The 25,104-nt window shown below is 41.2% G+C and overlaps 1 protein-coding gene across 1 annotated transcript; it reads right to left on the bottom strand.

The window, feature by feature from the left end:
• Positions 1–4,371: 4,371 nt before the first annotated feature.
• Positions 4,372–9,386, bottom strand: irx6a (iroquois homeobox 6a). Its single transcript, XM_028585646.1, has 7 exons — positions 9,342–9,386; positions 7,917–8,198; positions 7,036–7,145; positions 6,478–6,741; positions 5,594–6,270; positions 4,902–5,013; positions 4,372–4,499 (listed from the first exon to the last, which is right to left on the bottom strand). Exons 1-6 carry the CDS (start codon positions 9,384–9,386, stop codon positions 4,907–4,909), a joined length of 1,485 nt encoding a protein of 494 aa, XP_028441447.1. The 3' UTR covers positions 4,372–4,499; positions 4,902–4,906.
• Positions 9,387–25,104: the final 15,718 nt, after the last annotated feature.

The following is a 25,104-nucleotide window of genomic DNA, read 5'->3' on the forward strand; positions in this document are numbered from 1 at the left end:
TGCACAGAAACAATGTCCCACACACATTTCATTGCGCCTTTTGACAAAATGTAATGAAGTGTGTATAGTGTCCCCCTCATCTGAACTCTGAGCCACTGGTACAAAGACTTTGTTTTATGAGCCTTAGCTGCCCAGCGTGGGACACATCAAACGGCACCTCCATGCTGCCTCTTTTGTCAGACTAGAGGGCAAATTATTGTTTGAGATGTTGTTGTTGTTGTTATTATGGCTTCCATTTATACGAAGAGGCCATTGCTATCATGTCAGAACAATTAATAGTCTTTAACAACGCGGGCACATGCTCATTAGGTGGGGGCCTAAATGTGAAGTGCACATGTGATGGATGTTCCTGACAGTGCTTTGTCAGAGGTTAACCCCTCATTGACCTATAGTACAACAAACCACAGTAACAGTCATTGTTAAACTGGGCTCAGCCCCTTTCAGGCCCTGTTTAAAAGAAACAGCAATAAAAATAATAAAGGACACGTGATGCTTAAAGTTTTCACTCCCATGCCACTCAAGTCGTACAGGCTTACCTTTCTCGGACTCATAATCGGGATGGGATTTCTTTATCTCACCTTTTTTTTTTTAAGTGTGCGGTATATTTTACATTTTGAGTTACATTTAGGCATTAAGCTGACACCCGTCTTAGAAGATGTGTAGCACTAGAATAAAAAAGGAAAACTATTTAACAAGTGGATAACTAAATAACTGTGCTCACTGTATCCATTGCTCCGAGGCGTTTAAGCTGTCAACATTTATATTCATGTGGATTATTTGAAAGAGTTGTCCTTGAATTCAGAATTGCTCAAATTCACATGTCGTTTCCTGCAGTCTAAACAAGTTGACCTACAAAAATCAATTTATTAGAAAATAAACATTTTAAACTGATATCCTAATAAAGTGAAGAACACATTTTTTTAATTCTTAAAAAACAACTTACAATTTTAAAAAGGTCTGTGTTAAATTTCTGCACTTCCAACGTTGTCATTTTGATCACTTTGTGTGAAAAATAGCAGACCATCATGGAGAAAAAAATTATAATTATATATTCTCACTTTCTGTGTTGCATTTTTAAACATTTACAGTGCACAGCAAAAACATTTAGTTTTAAGGTGAGCTACAAAATAGAAAGTAAAGAAAAAATAACTAAGTGTGTCATGTCCCAAACACTGACTTCACCAGAACCCCCGTTGTTACTGACAGTCAGCTGGCCTACTGACTTGAAAAGAGCATATAGGGTGCAAGCAGCAAGTTGGCCCAGAAAAGATCAAAGATCCATGACAGGTGGGGGTTGACTGAATGTACACTTATGGAAGTGTTTGATAATAACAGACATATGAATATTAAGAGAGTCTCTGATTTCATACAAAGGATGGTCACAGATTAATAATGTCAAACCTGTTCAAGTGTTGATGTTTACCATAGCTTGTTTTTCTTTTTTTGCATGTGTGTGTGTGTGTGTGTGTGTGTGTTTTGGATTATGCAAACATGCCCTCATAGACACCCGCCATCTCCCCCTCCCTGATGAAAAATGTAATTTACCAAGAGGAAAGCGTGTATTAGGGAGATTCAGTTGTGCATATATAGGCTACCTAAGCAACTTATTATGTTACACTGAGGTTTATCACCGAGTTCATGTCTCGCCTCAGATTAAAGATGTCAGACAAACAAAATGTCTTGTGTTTGTCCCCTCCCCCTGAGTCCACCACTGTCACCAATAACACCAAGATTATACTAAAACATCTATTTATGTATCCTTCCCTTCACTTTAGGTTATTTTATTTCATTGATTTAAATGTTGGTTTTCTCACAATATTGAAGCAGTTTCTGCTCCATGGCATCCGGACCAGCTTCCATTTTACAGCTGGCTGATGTGTCTCTTGGTTGCCTCTGCTCGGCGCAGCTGCTTTAGCCATATGTAAAACACCGTATAGCCTATAGGACAGACTAATTGACCTGTTAGCTGCTTCAGGCATACGCTGCTATATGAGCCCATCATGACCATTATCTGTGCTTTCCCCCAGGTACGTCGCCATGGTGGTAATCCCATTGTGCATGCATCATTACCTTCAATACCATAAGGCAGCTTTTCTTTACAGCCTCCGATTTAATTAAAGTTGGTTGTAAATATTTGATACACACCTACCCTACATTTTAACATAAAGAGCATCGCATCAGGCGTCATGACTGATTAGTGTTGAGGAGGAGGAGGAGGAGGAGGAGGAGGAGGAGGAGGAGAGGGGCTCCCTGTTAGCAGCTTGTCATTAACAGACAGACTGTTACAGTATCGGCCTACTGACTGACTCCTGATGGGTAAGAGCTGTCATTCCTGACTCACATCAGGTGGAGTGAACTGCTTCCTGTTTTCCTCCACACATTTTCCTGAACATTTTGTTCCTGTCTATCTATTTTTTTTTTTCATTTATTCAGTTGGCGTTCATTTGAAAATATACAGTATAATCAACTGTAAAGGTGTCCTCTTGATCACATATGACAGGAAAACGTGAATCAGTAAATGAGGGATTCAAACCTTTGAAATAGCTCTAATGGGCTATAAAGGTTATATTAAAATATATTTGTTTGTGCCTTCAGCCTCACGCAGATCATTTTGTTAGGTCTCAGATTAACACAGGAGGAAAATTGGACTGAAAAAAAAAATCTCAATAGGCCTAAGTTATTATTCCTGACCTTCCTCATCCTCATCATAGATTTTCCTGGATTTACCCATATACTGATTTACCAGGCTCCGTGCATTGCTGACAGCTCCGCCATTGGCTAAGGACGCGTAAGGATGACCACAGCGCCTCTGAATTGAGCCTGAATTGCCCTAAAATACTTTTATTACAAACATAATCCCACAAATACGACCTGAAATGACGTTTCTGCGAAGCTGTGGACTCTGTGCAGGTATATAGCCTGTGGTCTGGAGTCAAATGTAGTCATACAATCTAAATCGTTGCCATGCTTATGACTTCTAATAATTCACTGGTTTCAGGAAGCAAGACAGGAGATCAAAGTAAAAAAAAAAAGGGGGGAACATAGTAAGACAAGGAAATTATTGATTTAATAATATTATTTTTACAATTAAAATTATATCACGAACAGCTTTTTCCTTTTAGGTTTAAAAAAAAGTCACAAGTGACCTATTTTACATAATTAAAGTAAAACACGTTTCACATAGCCTAGTCTTGTCACTAGTCAGTTTTTTTTTTTTTTTTTTTTTTTTTTTTTTTTGTAGATTGTGCAGTAGGATGGTGCGTCAAAATCCATATCCCAGCCGCATTTGGTTTACACAGTACTCGTTTGTCGTTTGCTACGAAACTGTTTGATTTTCAAAGTTTGAAATGTGAGGATGAAAAACTTGTTCATAGCCGTCAGCGCGCATCACACACTACAGTGATCATCTTATTACAGAGCTGTGTGTGTGTGTGTGTGTAGGAGAGTCTCAAAAGTTAGCCGATAACGAGATGGACTATATATAGGCAAAACAGCCAAATCAAACGGACTTTGATGGACCATGTGAATTCCTCTGCCTGGGTTTGATCTTACAAATGACCTTTTAATTAACACAATGTTAAGTTAGTGCAGCGGCTCGCTACACAGGGGACAAAGCAGCATTCATCCTATGTCCCTGCCTCGTCGCTCGGCCTGAACAGTAACAAAGTGTTCGATGCCACTTCTGATTAGATGCTGACAATAGAGGGATGATGTCCCCTTTCTTCCGCAACTTGTGGAATTCACTCACGTCCTCCTCTGAATTATGACCTTCCATCAGCGCTGCGTCGAGTCAAGATGATAAACTTTGATCAAATGCACATCCGCAAATGTTTTAATTGGCCGACAGGACGTTGAGCTCTAAAATCTAAAATAAATAACCATGACACAGACAAGGAAAGCTCTTAGAAAGGAAAAAAAATTGTATTCTTTGAAAAAGAAAAAAAAAGCCGTGATAGGCAAACACAGAACAAGATCACATTTTAAACACAATGACAAAAATCCTCCAGGTCCACGCGCAACACAGGGGGATCCGGTCCTTTTAGGGTCAACTTTATGTCCCACAAGCTTTTTTTTTTCTTCTTTTACATCAGGCAAAATGACACGAAGCCACAGTAAAACGCAACATGTAACAAAATACTCAGAGGAGATACGAATTCAACCAATTAACACAACCGATAAGAAACAAACAGGATAACAAAATAATAAATACATAGAGAAATAAATAGGTTTGCTACACTACACGATTGCCATACACAAAACCGGCCGTTTTTATTTGGCCATTCTCATACTTTTGCATCTAGAATTTTTTTTGCATATAGTCTTTTACACCATAAAAACAAAGTTGTGCAAAATGATAGACACGTCCACAGTTTGACAGCTTCTCACTGCAGCAGCGCCAGGTAGCTCCCAAGTGTCATATTGAGGACGATACTCGGCCAGTGTGTCCTTTAGTGCATAAGAAATGTCCCATTATTTATTGTGGTACAGGTTACAGCAATCTAGCAGAGAAAAAAAAGACACAGCAGGAATTAAAATAATCTCCCAAAATGAGAAGGAATAAACAGTCTTTATTATATATAAATTTAACTTGATTGCAACAGAAACATGAATATTCTGTCACATGTTTGGATGGTTATTATGAACTACTTTTAAAATCATGCATATTAGTAACCTGTCACTTGCCATTTTTGCAATCATTATATTTACATAAAATAAAAAATGAAATTAAACAACATCTATTTATAAAAAAGTGAGTCATCGAGTGTCTATGTGTGTCCTTGTTCACCTGTGAGTGTTTAAGGGTGTTGTTCTATGCCCTGTGTGTGTGTGTGTGTGTGTGTGTGTGTGTGTGTGTGTGTTGTAACTTCACTGGTTTCTTCCAGTTCAGTGCAGACTCTCACCTGCTTCACCTCTTCATCACCGGTCTGAACGCAGTGACCTTGTCATCCGGCACGGTCCCGCAGGCTTCACTCAGGTCAGATGACTGTGTCTCTGCTTTGCCACCAGAGAATCCTACACACCCAAATAAAAGCAGAACTAAGAAACGGGCCTCAGGTAAAAGCATGTCTTCACTTCCTAACCTTAGATACATCCAACCACACATGGAACATGTTTTAAAAGTATTTGGCAATGCTGGTGTTCCTTAAGATACTAGACAATGGGAATTATAATCTTCATAACACAGAAACAGTGGCTGTTCTCGGGGGGATGGGAGGGGAGGGGGGCAAGGGGGGCCTGTGCCCCCGTAATATTAAGCCTCAACTCCCCTCTGGCCACCCTAACTGTTGCAAATATTCTCCTATATTTATAATCCCACCTTTATCGCCAAAGAGGGGATATTGTCCATGGGCAGTGATAAATAAAATGTAGGTTAACACTGGGTGTTTATTGTTATATGTGTATCGTTAGTCTTTTGTAGAACCAAACCTATGTAGGTAACACTTAAAATGCTTAAAATGTTTGGTACCCCTAAAATCCCAGCCTGGCCCCTCCCTTTGAAATGGTCTAGAACCGCCACTGCACAGAAAACCTCTACATATGAGACCGACTTCTATCCCTTGTAACATGGTATTGCAGGTATAAGATGACATACCTTCAATAGTGGAGTACTGACATGTGTCTGGGAGTGCAGCATAGGATGAACAGTGCAGTTGGATGTCCTTGTGACTGTAGCTGCCAGTGCCATAGACTTTTGAGTGCAAGGATGAGCCCTCAGAGAAGGGGCTCTCAGTATTGGTGGCACTGCTAGATTCATGGAGGCCTCTCATGGCCCCGCACTGTCCAGTAAGAGCCCCGGTAAGCCTGGCGCTCTGGAGCTGGCAGTCCCCGGTTGTGTTGCCTGTCCTGAGCTCCGAGCCATGCTGCTGAGGGCTCAGTATGACCCCCGAAGCCGCCGTACGTGCCAGAGACCAAATCCGAGGCTTATCTGATGCTTCAAAGTGAGACAGGGACACTGTTCCCGCGGGGCCGGTCGAGGAGGGTGCCTTGGACAACACAGGGTCCAGGAAGTCAGACGGGAGAGGAGGGATGGTGGTGACACTTTTGATGGCGCAGGGGAACGCGTGGAAGCTGTTAGTTAAACTCAGGTGCAGCTCGGAGCTGCAGTCTCTCTTTTGAGGGGCTCCAGATACTGCCATGACCCTCTGGAGGTCGTGCTCATCGGCAGCCACCTTTTCACAGTCACTGTCCAGCTTGTCACAGTCGTCGTCGTCCATGTCATCCAGATCACTCAGATGCAGATCCTTCTCCTCCTTGCAATCACTAGAATCTGCATGGAAGAGAGGACATTTTTAGGTAACACTGTTTATAGTTGCCTATTATGAACTCATAGAGACATTGTTTGTTCAGAAAAACCTTTAAATATACTTTTTTCACTCAAACTTACTTTGTTTTATTTTTGGTCCATATTTAGTGTAAGTTACCGTATTTATAGACAAAGTATTACCTTTGGTGACACAGTCTTGCTCGCTCTTGTTGAAGTCATCCTTCCTGTCATCGGTGGCCTTATTCTTTGGTGACCAGGTCATCTTGTTCTCCTTCTTTAGCCTCCTCCTGGCGTTGGCGAACCAGGTGGACACCTGGGTGAGGGTCATTTTGGTGATGATGGCCAGCATGATCTTCTCTCCCTTGGTGGGGTAGGGGTTCTTGCGATGCTCATACAACCATGTTTTCAGAGTGCTGGTGGTTTCACGAGTCGCGTTCTTTCTTCTGGCTGTGCCATTAAAGTCCACTGTCCCGTATCTGGAAAAGGGACACACACAAATACACACAGACAGAGGCCATTAGTGCAGTAAATGAAGGATGTCAAAGACTTCTCCCTAAGACATCCTAAAGCCCACATCCCTGCTGTTTGAAATATATACAGCTTCGCTCCATGAAGGCATCAGTATGGAGTTACTCTCTGACCTTTGATCTAAATGTGACAAATTCCCCCTCTGAATGGCTGCTTTTAATTATCAGTGGTAGAATAAGTTTTGGCAGGTCGGCTTACACTCATAATTACATATAGTGGACAAAAACAAACATAGAATTTACCTGTCATATTGATACTGTCCAAGTGAATGGTCATAAGGATAGTATGCAGCGGTTTGAGTGATGCCAGAGTGTAAAGTGCCTGTGCTGTCCTTAATGTCATACTGTGGATTCTGTAAAAGACAATAAGGTTGTTATAAGTATGCAGCGTTCATTATTTCTCTGCATTTTGACGATTTTTGAAGAAAAAAAAATGAAGACATTTGCTATTTTTAAGCTCCTAAATCAATAACAAATCCCTCTAACCAAGAGTGAAAATATGTTTTACATGAGATCATTATGTCTTTTTTTTAAAGGTAACTTAACAGGTTTAAGGTACAATATGCAAACATGATCCTAGAATGGTATTTATTATTATAATATGAAAAACAGAATGTGTACAGTGCAATTTTTCCATGGACAGTACATTTTAGCTGACTCCAGGTGTTGAAAATAAGAAAGAATAATGAAAGAAAAGTTACAGCTGCACTGCAAAGTAGCCACTTAACAAGGCATTTAGTCCTGTATCCACTCTAAAAACTTTCTGACACAGTAGTACATTTAAGTATATATTGAAGTATAATTTAACTTTTTTTCAAATGCTGGTTTAGCAACATACAAAAGAGCCAATATTTTTAAACAACGCAGAATAAGGACGATTGCTTATAATAATAAAATGACATTTGACTCAAATAAGACAAGTTCCTCTGCATTGCTTCTACACTCCTTCCCCTCACCTGACATCCTTTCAAGGGGAAGGAGCTAAGACTGGATGCTCGATTAAATGGCATGTCGAGACGGATACGCTTGCAGTGTAAAATAAATTGATGAACAAAACCCAGTTGATCGATCATCCTGAGCCACCTTCCCCCACCCTTTGCGGATCGGATAAGGCTGATGCCCACCAGAGTGGAGTAGATAGCGGATGGGTCGGTGCTGTAGGGGAAGTAGTTGGCGTAGTTCTGGCTGGCGGCAGCCGCTGCGGCGTATGGAGAGCTGTACATCCCCAGTGCTGCGTTCAGCTCCGTCCGGCTGCTCGCCAGGAGCCGGTTCTCATAGGACGGGCAGCAGAAGGAGGCGGCGGCGGCGGCGGCGGCAGCGGCGGTCTGGGTGCCGCCTGTCCCGTCAGAGACCGACCTGGAAATCGAATCGCAGCAAGTCGTACTGGGGTTTGCCGACACGAAAAACTGCATGAAGAGAATCGTGGATAGACATGGTCATTGGCTGTTTCAGCTCTTATTTGGATGCCTGTGACAACTCTGAATTGAATGTGGGTGATGCACTGCAAAAAGATATCGGAGTTAAGTTGGTATCTGAGCTCAGTCAGTTTTAGTGTTGAGCCTAGACATTCCAAAACGAGTGAATATGCTGTGAGCTTGCTTTTAGTTCAATTATCCTGAATCAAGTGTTATTATCTTTACTTGTGACCTGCCTTATTTCAAGGTAAGTCACTTTTCAGAGAATTCCTAGAATGAGAGAAAAACAAATCTTACATTGTGAACCCGTGTAATAAGCATATCACCTTATTGTCCCTTTTCATGTTTTAATAAAAAGTAGAATTTTATTTTTTCCAGTGGATATTAAGGTGGAAAGTGGTGTGCGCAATCCCTGCGTAAAAGTGACCTGCTCTAGTTTATCATCGGGTTCAAAATAAGATAAGAAAAATCTAAAGTAGTATCACCGTACAAGTAAATCACCACCTTATCATAATTTTTTTTTAATTAATTTTATAGCCTATATAATGTAATGAAAGTTAAAATATTATCGAGGTAAAAGTTGTGTGACAACTTTTCCATGGGAGTAACTTTTGTCCCCTGATCGACTTGAACTTCTGTGAACTTGTCATTAGGCTCTACAATGGTGTCTTGAAATGTAAACAGACCACTTTAATTGAGTTATAAAATGCTTTCAGGATCATGCAAGGTGTCTAGCAATCCCACACGTCCCATTTAAGAAAGTTTGCGAATGTGTACAGCGTGCGTTACAGTCCAATTACACCTCGTAGTGAGCAATAGGTGACATTCATCTCTATTGTCATCAGAAAAACACGTGAGTTCATTCATAATTCAGTGTAATTGGACAGGGTGCGTGTATATCGATACTTGGTTCAACAACAAAAGCACCACACGAAAATAGCTGTCAATACTGTCAACGCAGTCACTCAGTCATAAATGTTTCTTATAGAGAGAGGTGCTCTGACTATACTGCAATAGAAGAAAATATGCACGAAAAATGCCATTTGTGTGTGTATGTGTATGTGTATGCGTGTGTGTGTGTTTGTGTGTGTGTGTACACAACACTTAGGAGAAATAAAAAGCAAAGAGACTTACCTGTGAAGTTGCATTGTAGGGGTATCCAAATTGCGAGAAAGACATAGCTGCTTCTTTTGTTACCATCAGCAATATTCTTCACCCTTGATCGATTGCAACCAATTCAACTTCAAATCCACCGTCTTACACACATTTTCACGCACGGCCTTTCGCTCAATAATAGATGACTTCACTCATTGGAGGGAGACTTTAGGATGGTACCAGCTGCAGATTGTTTTATATGAATGAATAATCCCCCCCAAAGGACCCGATAAGAAATGAAATTAAGCGTCATTAAGTGCAAAAAAAAAATTGTTGTTGTGTTCGCTGAAGGAGGCTTAAAGGATAACGTAAGACTTGCAAGATATGGACTCTGCTTGTGCTATTATTTGTGGCTCTATAGTTCTTTAGCATTCATCCATGCAAGGGTATCAGCGTGACGTCACTGTAATCCCGGAACGGCAGGGTACCAAGGATAGAATAATGTCTTTGCCAATCACGTTCAACGCAGGGTTTTCTTAAGGTGCACTGTACACAGTCATGTCCCGCTTTTGTAATAGAATTCTTCACAGATTTGCTGAGATAACGTCTCGGAAAATTCTATTATAGTTGATCATTATTGAATTGTAGCATGGCAACATAACGAAACCCTTTGTGACGTTAAATGAATGAGAAAAAAGAGACATTGAACATAGTTGGGCAGTCGTGTGAGTTATCACTAACACATTCAGCAGAAGAGATTACTTTTTTTTTTCTCACCCAGGCAAATAATCAAACATGTAAACTAGAATGTCTGCTGAATATTTTCTGTAAAAAAAAAAAAAAAAAAAAAAAAAAAAGTAATACAAAAAAAGATTGTAGGTTAAAACAGTTTCGTTTATTCACAATCTATCACAATCAAAGCTGGTTGAATAAAAACATCTAACGGCTTTTTTTCTTTTTTTCTCGACCTCTGTTCGCCTCTGGCTCTCTGGCCAGAGGTCCATCCCGGAGTTAATGACGATGATGTTTCTATCTTTCTCTATTAGAGAGAGATGCAGTCCCAGCAGGACCGGTTAGAGGGGTTTTTGGCAGGTCAATAGACCAGTGATTGATGCGCGCCTGGAGACCTACGTGACCATTACGCGTAATGCGTAATTGTAACAATTAACAAATGGATACATGCCCTTGTTTAACCAACGAGTAACAGAGTGAAAATATGCCTTAGAGGTGAAATCCGAAGAGCTGTGCTAAAAGAAGAAAAAAAAAGACAGTGGAAGCCCTGATCTCCAGTCTAATTAAATATCCGTGAAAGGGGGCGACGAGAATTGCATTTTAATTGAATGATGCTCACATGAAAGATGGGTAAGGAATGATGCTTCCTCACAGTGAATGAAACGAGAAATAATTTTAAGCCTTATTAGATCAGCAGCTCAACCATCACCAGTTCTCTCGCTCCCTCCCATAAACATAAACAAGCTGAGCCCCCTCCTCGTGTGATGTTGAGCTGGGACAGGGGGGGGGGGGTGTCTATCATTTCCCCCTATACACACTATATTTGTATTGACAGTGACAGCCATGATCAGTCCTACTGAGTCATATGATCTGCCTGTTTCTGACTATCTAGGGGCTATGTAAGGTTTCTGTTGTCACGAGTGATACCTTGTGCCAAATTTCCCGCTACCGTGCCTCTCCATAACTGATACCTATGGCGTGTCCTCCCTTGGAGACGCTTCTGCGATTATGGGCTTCCTCTCCGAGGGGCGCTAAAGAGCCGCGTGTAGGAGATGAAGATCTCCCGTCAAGAGATTTTCCACAGAGATGGATGTGGACAGAGTCGTCATGGTCCAGGCTCTGAGAAGTGCCTGCAGTAAACACCCACAGGCAACAGCAAGTCTTACACACACCAAGTTCTTTGGTGCTCATTCTGACAGGCAACTAAGTTACAGCAGGAAACTGGTTGGCCCTCAAAACTAAGCATTATTCCCCATGTTACCGAACTTTACCTTTCATGTAGCTTTTTATTTATTTTTTTAAAAAAAATGTTTTTTCCTTTAACTTGTTGATTCTTTCAATGTTCAGTTCCTGCCATCTCACTTACTGACATTTTATCTTAGAACCAGGCTCATTCTGCACCCAAACATTTTAAGTTGGCAAAACTTCCTCAACAATGGGCATAGCGCAAATAACTTAAACTCAATTATAACTTAAAGTGAAAGGGTCAAGCCAACTTCATTATAATAACTATATATATATATATATATATATATATATATTCTGTGGCATGAATGAAAACGTCTGAGGACAAAAGGTGAAAAAGGCAATGTCCATGTATGTTGGCTATTTACAGTGTTCTGGGTCAGATATCTGAACAAGGAAAACAAAGTATCTTCAAAACATCTACTTTTCATGAAATATGAAAAACAAACCTCATTTTTTTTTTTTTTTGCTTTGTGACAATGCAATCCGATAATCCAAAGGGTTTCTAAATCATTTATTGAGCTTCATTCCCTGAAGGAACACTTAATCCTCCAGTTTATTTTAAACATTCAGAATCACTAAATGTGGAGACATGCTTTTACGTGGACAGTGGCAAGAGTTTGAATGGGAAAAACACAGATGTCAACAATAACTGTAATTTAACATTCTTCCATTTATCATTAATGATGGATATCAGAACTTATTATCTACGAGAATGCACACTTTTATGCCTAAAGCGTTATTCCATAGGGGAATGTGCACACAGAGAAGGTTGAAACAAGCTAAATGTAATTGCATGCTGGTTGGTCGATGCTTTTCTGCAAGGGCATGCATGATGGCCCAAGTGCATATGGACAGACTCATGCATAATGCATGTCCAGCAGTCAGTGTAGATCCCACCGAATCAGGCCGAAATTAATACTAATTGTAATGGCAGACTGGCCATAGTGCCCTTCCCTCTAAAATGTGTGACAACCCCACAATGAGACAATGAGTGTTTTGTCTGGATTACTTAGTTATCACATTGTAACAAGTTTTTGTTTTTTAGCAGCTAAATGGCTGACAACAGCAATTAGTGATTCCTTTTTCTCAGATGTTTTCCTGAGTAGAATTACTTTTGGCAAAGTCTGCCGTTTTAGAGGTTTAGAGCAGTGGTCTTCAACGTCTTTTAAGCCAGGGACCCCTAAGCTGAACAAGAGACCAAGTAGGGACCCCTACCGTATATATCATACACAATTGAGTTGCATATTCAACTGTGCAGAATGGATGAAAAGAAATTGATATTATTTATGCATCATGTTTTAATGTTAAACATACATCTGGAAGGCACAGTGACTCCTTGAGCTTAACTGTATGGCTACCAGTGGCTAACTTACCTATAGTAAGCTTATCTACAATGTGTAAATTTTTTTCTTACAAATAGGCCAATCTATCTTTGCTATTAAAATTTTATAGAACATATATTATATTTATAGAATAGACTTATTTTAATTTTTGAAATAAGAAACATTTCCAGGATAATTGCCTGACATCCAGCGCCAGGTGTCCCTCACTTTCCGCTCTCTGTGTGTTGCCATTCACAAACTCAGTTCGCTTCGGCAAACAACGACAAACTTCAAGCTAGCGAGCTACATGCTGAAAAAATGCCAAGTTTTGAGGAAAATTTGCATCGTGCAACAAAGCATGCCTGTTTGAAAGAGTGTTTAGCAGTTAGAATTTGTAGACATACCATTTGACCCAAGACTGGTCATGTAATAGAACATTTAACTACAAGCAGACAAAGGCATTCACCCTCATAGTACACTCACGCATGTTATTTAAGAAAAAGCAAGTCCAAACCTCCATTATATCTTGTTCTAACAGATCCATGCGGTTACTAATGAGACTGAGTAATGCACGCATCCTACATTAGAAGCATCACTGGGTGGAAAAAGGAGGGAAAAAAACTGGAAAGGTTAAGTCAACACTCAATAGCTCCCAGCCCTATTCTCCTACTTAATACATTTCCTATGCTGACTTAATGAACCACACAAAGCCTTTCTGGTTTTTCATCAGATGGGAAGCAGCGGCGGTGGTGGTGGAGGTGGAGTTGGAGGTGGAGGGGGGGTGTATGAAATGGTAATAAGGGCAGACAGACTGAGAGACGGAGGGAGAAGCCCAAACGAGCAGGGGATGAAGCTGCACCTACCTGGAGGTGTGTGATCTCATTAAAGCCAAATTGGTATATGCCAATAAATCCAAGGTACTTGTGATCTGGAATTATTATACACACACACACACACACACACACACACACACACACATACTACATACACAGAAACGGCCCCCACTACTGTAAAATTATCCAAAATGGAAAGAAAAGTAATGAATATAATAATGAGAAATAATAGAGCAACGGTGGAAGTGGTCACAGCAGTGACCGGTTAACACCAAAACAAACATCCCCAGGGCTGCTGAATAATTACAGCACACAGAGGGAGTCATTAAAGCTTCATCAAACGGAGAGAGAAAAAAGAGATAGGGCGAGTATGACATGACGACTGTCTCAATAAATCAATCTGGTGTGAAAAAAAGGATGATAACTAATGACAGTACAAGATTGATGTCTGTTTAAGTGGAGTCACTGTGCTGTGGAATGCTTTGATTGGTATCTTGCCTTTAAAAGACAATTTGTATCTTGAAAGGACGTAATTACACATATATATTTTTGTTTTCCACAATTTAAACATGGATCTGTACATTAATGTACAGGCATGATTGGTGTTTCATTTTGTGTCCTCGCCACTTTGATTGCTTGTAGTCAGATGTTTAACTCAAACAAACCCTAGGCATTTTGTGTTGGGAGCCACATATCCCAGAGGCCCCTGGGGCTCCTGGGAGAGGGAGAGGGAGAAAGAGAGAGAAAGAGGCATGTGTGTGTTGTTTGTGTGCGCCGGCTGGCAGAGTCCCCTTGAGGCTCTACTGTAAAGCTATCATCAGTGGTGGTGTCAGGGATTTGTAGCTTGTCACTGAGAAAGAGAGGGAGAGAGAGAGAGAGAGTGCTGGCAGTGACTATGGGAAATAACTGCTTATGGAGAGAGTGTGCCGGGGCTTGCACAGCTTGTGTGAGTGTAGGTGTGTGTAAGAGAGATAGAGAGGCCGCGAACGAGTGGGAGGAATGTGTGTCTATTTTCTCCCCATGTGTGTGCGCGTTTGTGTGTGCGTGTGTGTGTGTGTGTGTGCGGACGGGTAGGTTGTGGGTCGATCATATGATGTGTGGATCCATGTGCCGTCTTTCACCTGCGGGCCTTAGGCTCTTTGTCTATGTGTTGTCTTGACGGCAAGTGGTGTGTGTACACGTCTATTCTGGGTGTGTCAAAGCTCCTGCGGTGGCATTGCGTGGATCTGCGTCTCCTCATGAATTAACATTCACATTTGGACCCAAATTTGATCAAATATGTATTTTCAGTCACCAGAAATAAGGAAGTCTGTGTAGGCTACCTCCCTGCTACTATGCCTGTGTTTGTGTATGTGTGGTCTTCGCCGAGATGGATGCTGACTTCAAACCGAACTTTCCCTCAAGGCGGAGGGCCAGCAGCGGCAAAACGCTGCTGTCGGGTAAGTACATGTATCTGCAAAAAACCAAGTTCCTCTGGAATGACGAATGGAGGGCTCATTTTCTCATTGACAACCATGTATTTCTGAAATCGCATGTTGGCGGTTGACCAGGTTTTCAAGGGCCCGAGGGTCATGAAATTCACTCAACTCATAAATGATCATGTCAGCGTTCAAACGGAGGAAGAAAAAGGAAGACGAGGAAAATTGCAGTTACATGGTTTCCATGTGACTGCAGCTGTTAAATCCTGAGCATTGTGGCCCATCTCTAGGGCCCGCAGAGGCAGAAAGACAGTTCCTATTACTGTCAGTCCAATTACCGGCCACAGCACAGCCACCACTGTCAACACCAGACGGGTCACGGTATGTATCGGCATTTTTTCTCTCATGTTTAGCCAAATTTTCCAGGCAGAGGAACTTGTAGGTTGTGCAGCACAGCTCTGAGCTAAATGCAACTGGTTATCAACATTTAACACAATATGAATTAACAATTATGTGGAGTCAAGAGTTGAGTAGAGTAGAAAGTGCTCCAAAGAGTTTGCACACTATGAGATGTTAAGTACACCTACAACCCAGTGTGTATGGATAATATCCTGCTTTAAGGATACACTGAAAACAAGTAAAAGTTTGTGAATAAAATGACAACACGATGCAGAAATGGTTGCAATATTTCCCTTGTGGTTCTATGTGCCCTTGTGGTAATCAACCACACATACACTTGTACACCCAGAAGCGGGGAATGTGATGAGAAGTGGTCTAAATATTGAAACACTCTCCATTACAGAAGACAGTGTCTGCTGAGCTGCCTCTAGTGTTGCACCACACGGCGACAGAAAAGGCCCAGCCCCATCTGGTCTAGGTTCAGTCTGGTTTACTGCAAAGTGGTGCCAATACAAATAGCTGTGCTTGATGTTTGTTTGCATAAATTGTTTTGAAAGGCTTCACCAAGAGTTTTTTGGGTGGATTACGGTGGGGAAGTTGGGGAGCCAACCGTGGTGGAATAATCCTCACTGAGCTGACAGTTAGATTTGCTCTTCTTTAAGAATGAAAAAAAAAAGATTGTTTTGGATTTTTCTTCTCGGTTCCTGGCAGTGAGCTTGGACTGTGAACTTTTCAGTGGGTTGTGCGTGTGTGTGTGTGTGTGTGTGTGTGTACATAATGTTGGTCTATGATGATGGAGAATGCTGAGCAGCTCTCTCTTCTCTCGTAGCATAGCAGTGTCAATTTCGATCACATCAGTGTAGCGTTTAACACATGCTAAAAGTTCAGTTGAAAGTTCAGAGGCCCAATGCAATATAGGGAAAATGTCTCTTTTTCTAAAGCCCTCCTCACATCCACTTTGATTTTTCTCCCATAGGTCAAGGCAAAGGAAGGAAAAGGCAAAGTTATGTACTGAGGATGAATTAGGCTTGTATTTCACTGATGAAAAAAAGTAAGTGAAAATCTATCTTCCATTAAAGTTGGCACATTTTCTTTGTTTTGATTGCACAACCTGGTAAGAAAAAGACGTAGCGAGCAATTGGTAGTCATCATCACTTAGCTCTGGGTTTGCTGCAGGTATAAGAACATTGACCTGATAGATTTCATGTCCAGGTAAGTGTGCCAGCTCAGCGCTAACAAGTACCAGACAGATTTTTGTGTAAGCTGGATAGATACCCAAGCCCCCCCGAGTCTCAGCCAGAGCCCCCCGATAGGATGGAAATCGCAATTCTACCAATGAGTTCAATCGTTCGGGCCCTCTGTTCCTCATTTTGCTGCTTAGCCAGTGGAGGTCCCTCCATGGTCGATTCCCAACTCGATCCAGATGCGGCTAAAAGTATTTTTTTTTTTTTTTTGCTGCAACATTTGTCTTTGTCTTCAGCTCCTCTGCAGCCACATTGTGTCAGGCTGCAAAGCTAATGATGGTATATTTTCTTGTCCATGTACGAAAACCTGACACTTCTGCTTTCCCCTTAACATTGATGGGTTTGATCTTAACACACAAAGAGGTTTGACAAACTCAGAGTGATCCAATGTGACTCAACCTACTTTCTTTATCTCAAGACTGTTACTTAAAACAGTGACCACAAATACAATAAGTTCATTCTCTTTGCCCGCTCATATTCTGCAGTCACTTTTATTACAAATCACAAAAAAATATTCCTTGTATGATTTAATTTTCAGGTTGTGAGAAGAAAAAAAGAAGTTCTGAGGTCAAGCTCTATCTGTTAGGCCTGAGCAAAGTTTTATTCCGTCTTTTTCCGTCGCCCAATATGGATCTACTCCTACAAAAAGAAAGAAAAGAAAAAAACAGAATGGGGCTCCCTCAATCCATCCAACTTAAAAGCAGATGTTACATGGTTGCCAACATCAAAAGGTCCTGTTAACTGTATAGAGGGTGAAATCATATACCTTTGATTAGTCTTTTCTCTGGTTAATGTAAACGAGCGTAGTACATGGTTACTGAGTGAACCTTGACCTTGGCCTCATGGCCAATACATCATCAGATTACAGAAAAAAACACACACTTTTGTTTCAACTTTGCCTTGTTAAGGCTAATTTCTGATTTGCGGATCGTCAAGCTTCCTTTGGAGAAAGCAGGAGGACTGGATCAGATCTCCACAAGGCCCCCTCCCCCTGCTCTGGAGTCACACGGACGCCTCTAAATAAGGGGGCAGTGTCCTTGAAATACAACTTGGCTCCTTTTAGGATCCTCTTTCCATGCTCACTTCAAGATGTTTTCCATTTTGAGGTTGCAATATTTAGAATGAAGATGTGCCTTCTATTTATCTCAAGGATATTTATTCAGAGAACGATAAGGGGTAAAATATGGACAGAAAAGTGGTGCGGTGGGGAGGCGTGGGGGGTAACAGCATTCCTTTTAAATAGATGGTGAATGAGGGTCCTTCAACAAGTGTTATGTTTACATTGCTTGTGGGAAAACAAATTGACACAGGCGACGTCTGAGGGGGCTGTAAAACAGCTCTTTAGCACAGCTTAAATTCCAAGCGGCAAGCACAGCAGTGTCACCCCAAGGTGTTGAGAGTAAATATATGGTTTTACCTTTAGGCTAAATAGGGGGGGAGGAAACACACAGAGATTGAAGTGAGCATCAGTGACAAAGTAACGCAAGTGTTTTACCTTGGAGCAGCAAAAATGCGAACAAATAATAACATAATTTTTTATTTGTTTTAGTGCTTTTTGTAATAGAGTGCACACATTAGATATGTAACAAAATCAGAATCAGCTTTATTGGCCAGGTTTGCGTAAACAAACAAGGAATTTGACTCCGGTTAATCTTTGCTCTCAAAGTACAACAGTCCCTTAACATATAAAGAATAAAAACAGAAAGGACAATAAGAAATATAAAAAACACTGTTAAGTTTACAGTATAACAATATAATAGAATTTACAAATTTACAAAAAATATACAATAACAATTGAAGAAACACTTGCAAGTAAGTGTAATTGCACCTCAGTATAAGAAGTATCCTAAAACCTCACATTTTTATAATCAAATATTGCAATACAATGAGGGTGACTGTAGATAAAAAAAAAATAAAAAACTTTATTTTCCAGAATTCTGTCATAACACAACTCAAAAGCAATGTTTAAGCCATGATTGTCTTGGAGGGGGGTCAAATTTGTCAAGTAGTATTTTTCTAGCGTTTAGCTGCTCCATCCTAGGGAAATAATTAATCTTAATAACCTGATAGCTGAAGATATGAGATATCATCTAAATTGATCCTAAAGACAACTCTGTCTCCCCTTTGGAAGCCAACATGAGCTAGCTAACGTTATAATTTTACATATTAATACGGCAACCTGCTCCAGATTAAGAAGTATAACTGTAGGATTTCAACTATTGTACTAGCAGTTGGCCTACTTAACTGCGGCCGTGGTTACACTTGTCTTTTCAATGCGACTTTTGTTTTGGGCCGGCTGTGGCTGGGTCGTCCTTTAACCACAAGGTTTCCTCTGCTCCTCCTGTCCGCATGTCGAGGTGTCTTTAAACAAGACAATGAAGCCAAAGTTGCTCCCCGGACGCTTTACACTGGCCCACTGCTCCTCATGCTTGGGATGGTTTAAATCCAGATGTCAAATTTCACTATGGTGTTGCATGTGACAAAAAAAAGACCTTAGTGGTCCCCTAATACTGTATCTGAAGTCTCTTTCCCGAAATTCAGCCTTGGTGCAGAATTACAGCCACTAGAGCCAGTCCCACAATGAGCTTTCCTTAGGATGTGCCATTTCTGTGTCTGTAGCTATTGAGGAGGAGAGAGGGGGGGCAAGGTGGAGGGGGGGTGTGGCCTTGACCAACTGCCACTTTGCTCGTTTGAAAGCCATGATGTCTCTCTCTCATGGGCCGGCCAAATTCTCTGGGCGGGCAAAGCAGAGAAAGGGGAGGTAACCTTGCTCCTTATGACCTCATAAGGAGCAAGATTCCAGATTGGCCCATCTGAGCTTTCATTTTCTCAAAGGCAGAGCAGGATACCCAGGGCTCGGTTTATACCTATCGCCATTTCTAGCCACTGGGGGACCATAGGCAGGCTGGGGGAACTCATATTAATGTAAAAAAAAACTCATAAAGTGAAATTTTCATGCCATGGGACCTTTAAGTTGAAGTGATCGGAACACATGCTGATACAACTTACAAAATCTAAAACTGAGAAGCCGGCCTGCTTATGATTTTATCGACAGGGAGGTTATGGTAACCGAACACGTTGTGTTTTAAAGGGTTCAGTGCTGCAATAAAGCATTCCAGCTCAAACCCTGAAAGAGGTCAGATTATAGTACCCTGACAATATTCCTGCAAAAAAAAAGGAAGAAGATAACATGATGAGCAAAGGGTTTACACTTCTTTACAGCTACAGGGGCTGCAAGCAGGAAAGGTATCTACATGTCACCTTGTGTTCCATCAGATCAAACCGTGAACGTTTTCACCAGGCTGAAATTTATGTTGCTGTTACCTTCATTAACTTTGTCTGTGTCTTGTAAGTCTGGTATGTCTGGTAACTGTGTTTTTGTATCTGTGTGTGTGTGTGTGTGTGTGTGTGTGTGTGTGTGTGTGTGTGTGTGTGGCTGTGTGGATGTAGTACTTGCTTGACCTTTGCCAGTAGGAGAGCAAATGCAGTGGAAGAGTGATAGCACTGTGCTGTCCTCTAATCTGCTCACTCAGTCCTGGCTTTGGAGCTCACTTCGCTCCGCTTCATCTGAAGCTCCCTCATCACAAACTACTGGCAGTATTCTCGCAGACTGGAGCCCGGCTGCGTTCACACACACTCTCGTTTAAGTTTAATCATGTTAAGAACTGTAGCATCCTACTATTATACTCTAGATTAAGTGCATATCTGTGGGATGAGCCTGACCGCATTTACATCCAGCACTCTCTCTCTCTCTCTCTCTCTCTCTCTTCCTCACTACACCTCAGCTCTCTGTGTTTAGCCTGTCTTGACCTTTGCATACTTACAATCTGTAGAAGCACTCAGGTCAAGTGTTTATCCTGAGATGGACACCTTCCCTGACTCCCATACAGGAGACTACAGTATAGTTTCTCTCTCTCTCTCTCTCTCTCTCTCTCTCTCTCTCTCTCTCTCTCTCTCTCTTCAAGATCGACAAAAGTCTGACATAATACTGTTATTTCAAGGGAGCTGTGGTTTAAATCCATACACACTGTGTAAGAGTTTCATTATGCAATTAAAATGATAATAAGATAAAAAGACAGGTACAATATTTATTTTTATGCTTAATTGAACTGATTCTAATGTACTGGGCTATAATGTGTTTCCTTTGTTAACACTCCTCATAGCTAGCAATTCAACATTTGTGGATATAACAAGTAACATTTATTCATTTTATAAGGTAATTAAAATTATGCACCCTTTTCCTGATTATCTTTTTGGCATTGTTATGCAAGTCATTTTACTTTTAAATATTATGTTTTGGGGCATTTAATCATTCAATTAGACTTGATTTCTATACGTAAGGAACAGTTTATTGCAAAAGATCTTCCTCCAAGAACCCACATCATATAAATACAGAATGATTAATACATAAGGTAGCAATCAATATCACAAACGTTTTTTGTTTAAATTTAATGACCTATTTTTTTCAAATGTTCCTAAATGCATTTTCAGATCAGTTATTTCACTTTTACTTGTCAAGTTGTATGCTAAATGTTTTGAAAACAACAGTAGCCTAACTACAGTAAGGTACACTTTATGTCAGACAGCAAGCAAATACATTCTTTGCAATGGGCTGGCTGGGCAGGGTCATCAGGGACAGTCGTAGGACTGAGCACTGAGGCTGAAGTCTTGTAGCCCCCAGTCCACCCCCAGGGTGTGAGAGGCCTTGCCAGGGGCTTATCGCTTCACACACATTGTCATTTCCTATAGTCTCTCTCCCCATCCTCTTCCTTCCACCTCCCGCCAGTCCTTCCTCTCCTCTGTCTCCGTTGCACCTCCTCAAGCTGTCGGCACGCTGGTTCGGAGGGTTTCCTTCAGGAAGGAGAGGTCCATGTTCCGACCACAGGCTGATAGAGTGAGCCTGATAACCCCTGAGCCAAGTGCTACACTGCCAGCTGACATAAAGCAGATGTCCTTCTGACCCCTTTCTCTTTGAGAACAGGATACCTACACAAATACGGGGGGCTTGAATGTCAGCAGAGCCCCTCTGTTGCTGAGAAGGTGTGACGGGAGGCTTCAGACTTTATGAGCTGCAGAAATTGTTACAATAACATTTGAGCTTTGGTGTGGCACGGCAATCATTCTATAGATATGATTTACCTCTACAGGCAATGTTGCTCTATTCTATTCTTTTTGGAATATGGCAAGGGACACCACACCAGATGAAAATATGCCTGTTATACTAATATACTCTGGCTCATTTACAGTTTTTGTTTACAATTGATGAATCGTCCGTGGCATATATAATATAAATACTTAAAATACATAAAAAAAACTGAAAGACAACCACAATAAAACGCAACACTGGATAGTGAAATGTTACAACACAACATTTTTTTCAACCTATATACTGTACATGTAGACACTCCATGTATTTTGTTAAGATAAATTGAATGATTCACTTTTCCTTCATGGGTTGAGAGAATTATCCCACTTCCTAAGCTAAAACATTTTTAAAAACCCATTTGACTGAGAAATGCAATGTCACAAAGCAGATAACAGTTCTGTTTTTCTTAGCTCATAAAAAGCTGATGATGTTTTGGAGAAAGCTCAGACGAATCCGAAATTTAATGTCACATGCAGTTTTAGTATTACACAGAGACAATAGGAAATTATGTAACATATGTCCCCAAGTCTAGGTTATCTTACATACACAGTGACACACACACACACACACACACTGGTCAGCATCTTGGGGAGAAAGGTGGAGTTGAGCATGGACTGTAAAGTCCATGCTCAACTCCACCTTTCTCAGCCCTGTGACCTCATTACTATTCAGAGCCAGCGGTGAGAAGACGGGTGGTGCTGTTTTCTCAGTACAGTTCAGCCCCAGCACTAGTGGGCAGCAGCTTCCCTTAAATTCCCCCCCCCCCACACACACACTCACTTCCTCCTGGGAGATAGGCGTACTCTGCTTTCTGTCAGGGTGTCCTCAGCCGCAGACCCCTGGGGCCTCTCGCTTGGTGGGAATCTGGTCTTCTCCCTCCACAGATGCCCCCCTCCCTACTGATGAGAAGGAAAACAAGACCTGAGGAAGACACTGCTGCTCATCCTCTGCTATCGTCTCCCATATTTTCTTTGCTCTCTCTCTCTCTCTCTCTCTCTCTCTCTCTCTCTCTCTCTCTCTCTCTCTCTCCTACACCCCCGTCGCCTTCTCTTCTTCTCTTTCTTCTGCCTAGGCGGTCGATAGCGTTAATTGGCTCACTCAGTCACCAGTACATTGATTGCGGTCACTAATAAAAGGGCTATTGATTGGCACTTTGTTTAACACTGGCCCATGCAGTAAGAGCTGCCCTCTAATACTATCCTGACAGCAACCTTTTCCTGTTTGCCAGTCTCTTAATGTCATAAATTATGTCAATCGATTAGGGAGATATTTCTTCCCTCATGTTTTTGCACCATCAGTGTAAGGATATTTTCAGATTCTGGCTCCCGAAGAGAGAACACAAGTGGCCCCTGAGAGCTGAGAGCAACAACATAACATCTTGGGTATTAGGCTTGTTTGCTGTCAAACCCAGATGAAAAGATTGATTATGAACTTTATTTGTATGTGTCCAGTACACACACGTATTCAGTCATTAAAAAGCTGGATTGATTGCATGTTGTTTATTTAAAGTAACTCACTTTTTAATATCTGCAATACGACAGGAACTTTAAGACCAGAGTTTAAGAAATATTGCTGCTCCTTTAGCTGCTTCTTAAATCACAATACACAGTAGAAAATACAGGAGCAGTGCATTTTTGTACATAAAGTACACTGTTATATGGCACAGATTTACCATAACAGGCACATAATGGGCCCTCACCAGACGCTAATGCGTCAAGTGACATATTTTACACTTACATGCACAAGATTGTACTGTACCATTGACTTTGGTGATTTTGCACCATTACCTTTTGGTCACTGTGTGTGCATTATTGAAGACACAAATGGCACATATGTTACCTGTATATGTTACTCATACAGCAACAAGCTTATACAAATATTCAACAAGATAAATCCAGCTCATTTAATTTCAATTAAGCTCAGCGAATTTTTACGACAGTTTCTCATTTTTATTTTTATCTTTATTCATTTTATTAAAGTCTTCCTTTTTCACCCAGCCACCGAGAAATTCCAGCAAGACATAATTTGGATCTAAATTGTATCATTCTCAATACATTAATTCTGTGAAATGTTACGTAAGGCAGGAACATTTTACAACGTTTGTTGATAATTGGCAGCCTCAATTAGAATGGTACAATGTGATTTCCACTTCACCTTTTTACCAGACATGTCTTTTCCTGTGCGAGGAACACGCAGGTTGACAGGAAACAGCCTGCTCAATATTCTCAGAATAAACTCAATATCTAGTTTTATTGCAATTAGCTGTGCGCTATTCTTCATCGAGCAGTCCTGAAGCTTCAGTGAGTCAAAGGCTGGTCTCCCGAGAAAGACGATGAAAACTGGAAATGGGGTGTAAGTACCTCCATGAGAGATTTAATTATCGCCATTAAATATTCAATGATCAATAGAATTTGTTTTAGCCGATCGATAGGTGGCCAGGCCTGAGAAGGACAATGTGCATAAGTTGCTATTTGCATTTCAAAGCAGCTGTCACGTGGCCCCATTAGAAATCCATAGCATTTTGTTAGGCTGTATTTCATATTTAGCTTCTTTATCCCCTTCTCACTGACTGCTATTGATTCCCTCACCTTTATTTACTGCCTACAAACTGCCTTAGGTTTAAAATGTCAAAATGTTTTCAGGGGGATCCGATATACCTCCATCTTCCTTCCTCATCTCATATAGCTCTTTTTCCTCTCTCTTTAATTCCCTTGTCTCCTTTTCCCTCTCTCTCTCCCTCCCTCACTCTCACTACAACTCTCAGTAGAGTTGGAAATTAAACCCTGTCATCTTCCCACCCACCGTACAGATCTCTGCTCACTCGGGTGTGAATCTGCACATTATTCAAATAAATATCTCCAAAGTGTCAGGGGAATACTCCGAGCCACTTCAAAGACGCCCACCCACCCCCCAACCCTTCAGGGTTGCTTGTTCTTGCTGGAGTCCTATTTTGTTTACCTGAACCAGCTCTAATGGCTTGTTTTTCACAGCACCTATCACATGTTCAAGAGCAACATTTAGCCAAGTTCAAGTGCACGCATCTTCAGGTCTCACCTGGGCTTTGATTGATCTCCGACACCGAACGCGATGTTGCTTAGTTTCGTCCGAAAACATTGTTTCTTCTCTGTTTTGTCTCGCAGTCTTTTTATCCGTCTCTTAACCCCATGTTTCATTCCTCTCTCTAGCTTTGTGCCCTCTTTCTTATCCCTCACTGTTTTTCCTCTGCCTCCCGTCCCATCCCCTCCTCCTTTACTATTTCACCCAGTTGGTTTCCCCAGGTGGGATATTTGTGTAAAGATGCCTAGCAGGCAGTGTGTACTGAGAGAACCTATGCACTCTCAACAGAAGGAAACGCTGTTGATCAAAGGCCATGCAAACACAACCCAAAACTACATGATATGCTTGCGTTACAAACCCTTATTTCATTTATACACTTTTTTGTTTCTCATGTAAGTGTATC

The sequence above is a fragment of the Perca flavescens genome, chromosome 1 (genome assembly GCF_004354835.1).
Source record: "Perca flavescens isolate YP-PL-M2 chromosome 1, PFLA_1.0, whole genome shotgun sequence".
NCBI classification, from domain to species: domain Eukaryota; kingdom Metazoa; phylum Chordata; class Actinopteri; order Perciformes; family Percidae; genus Perca; species Perca flavescens.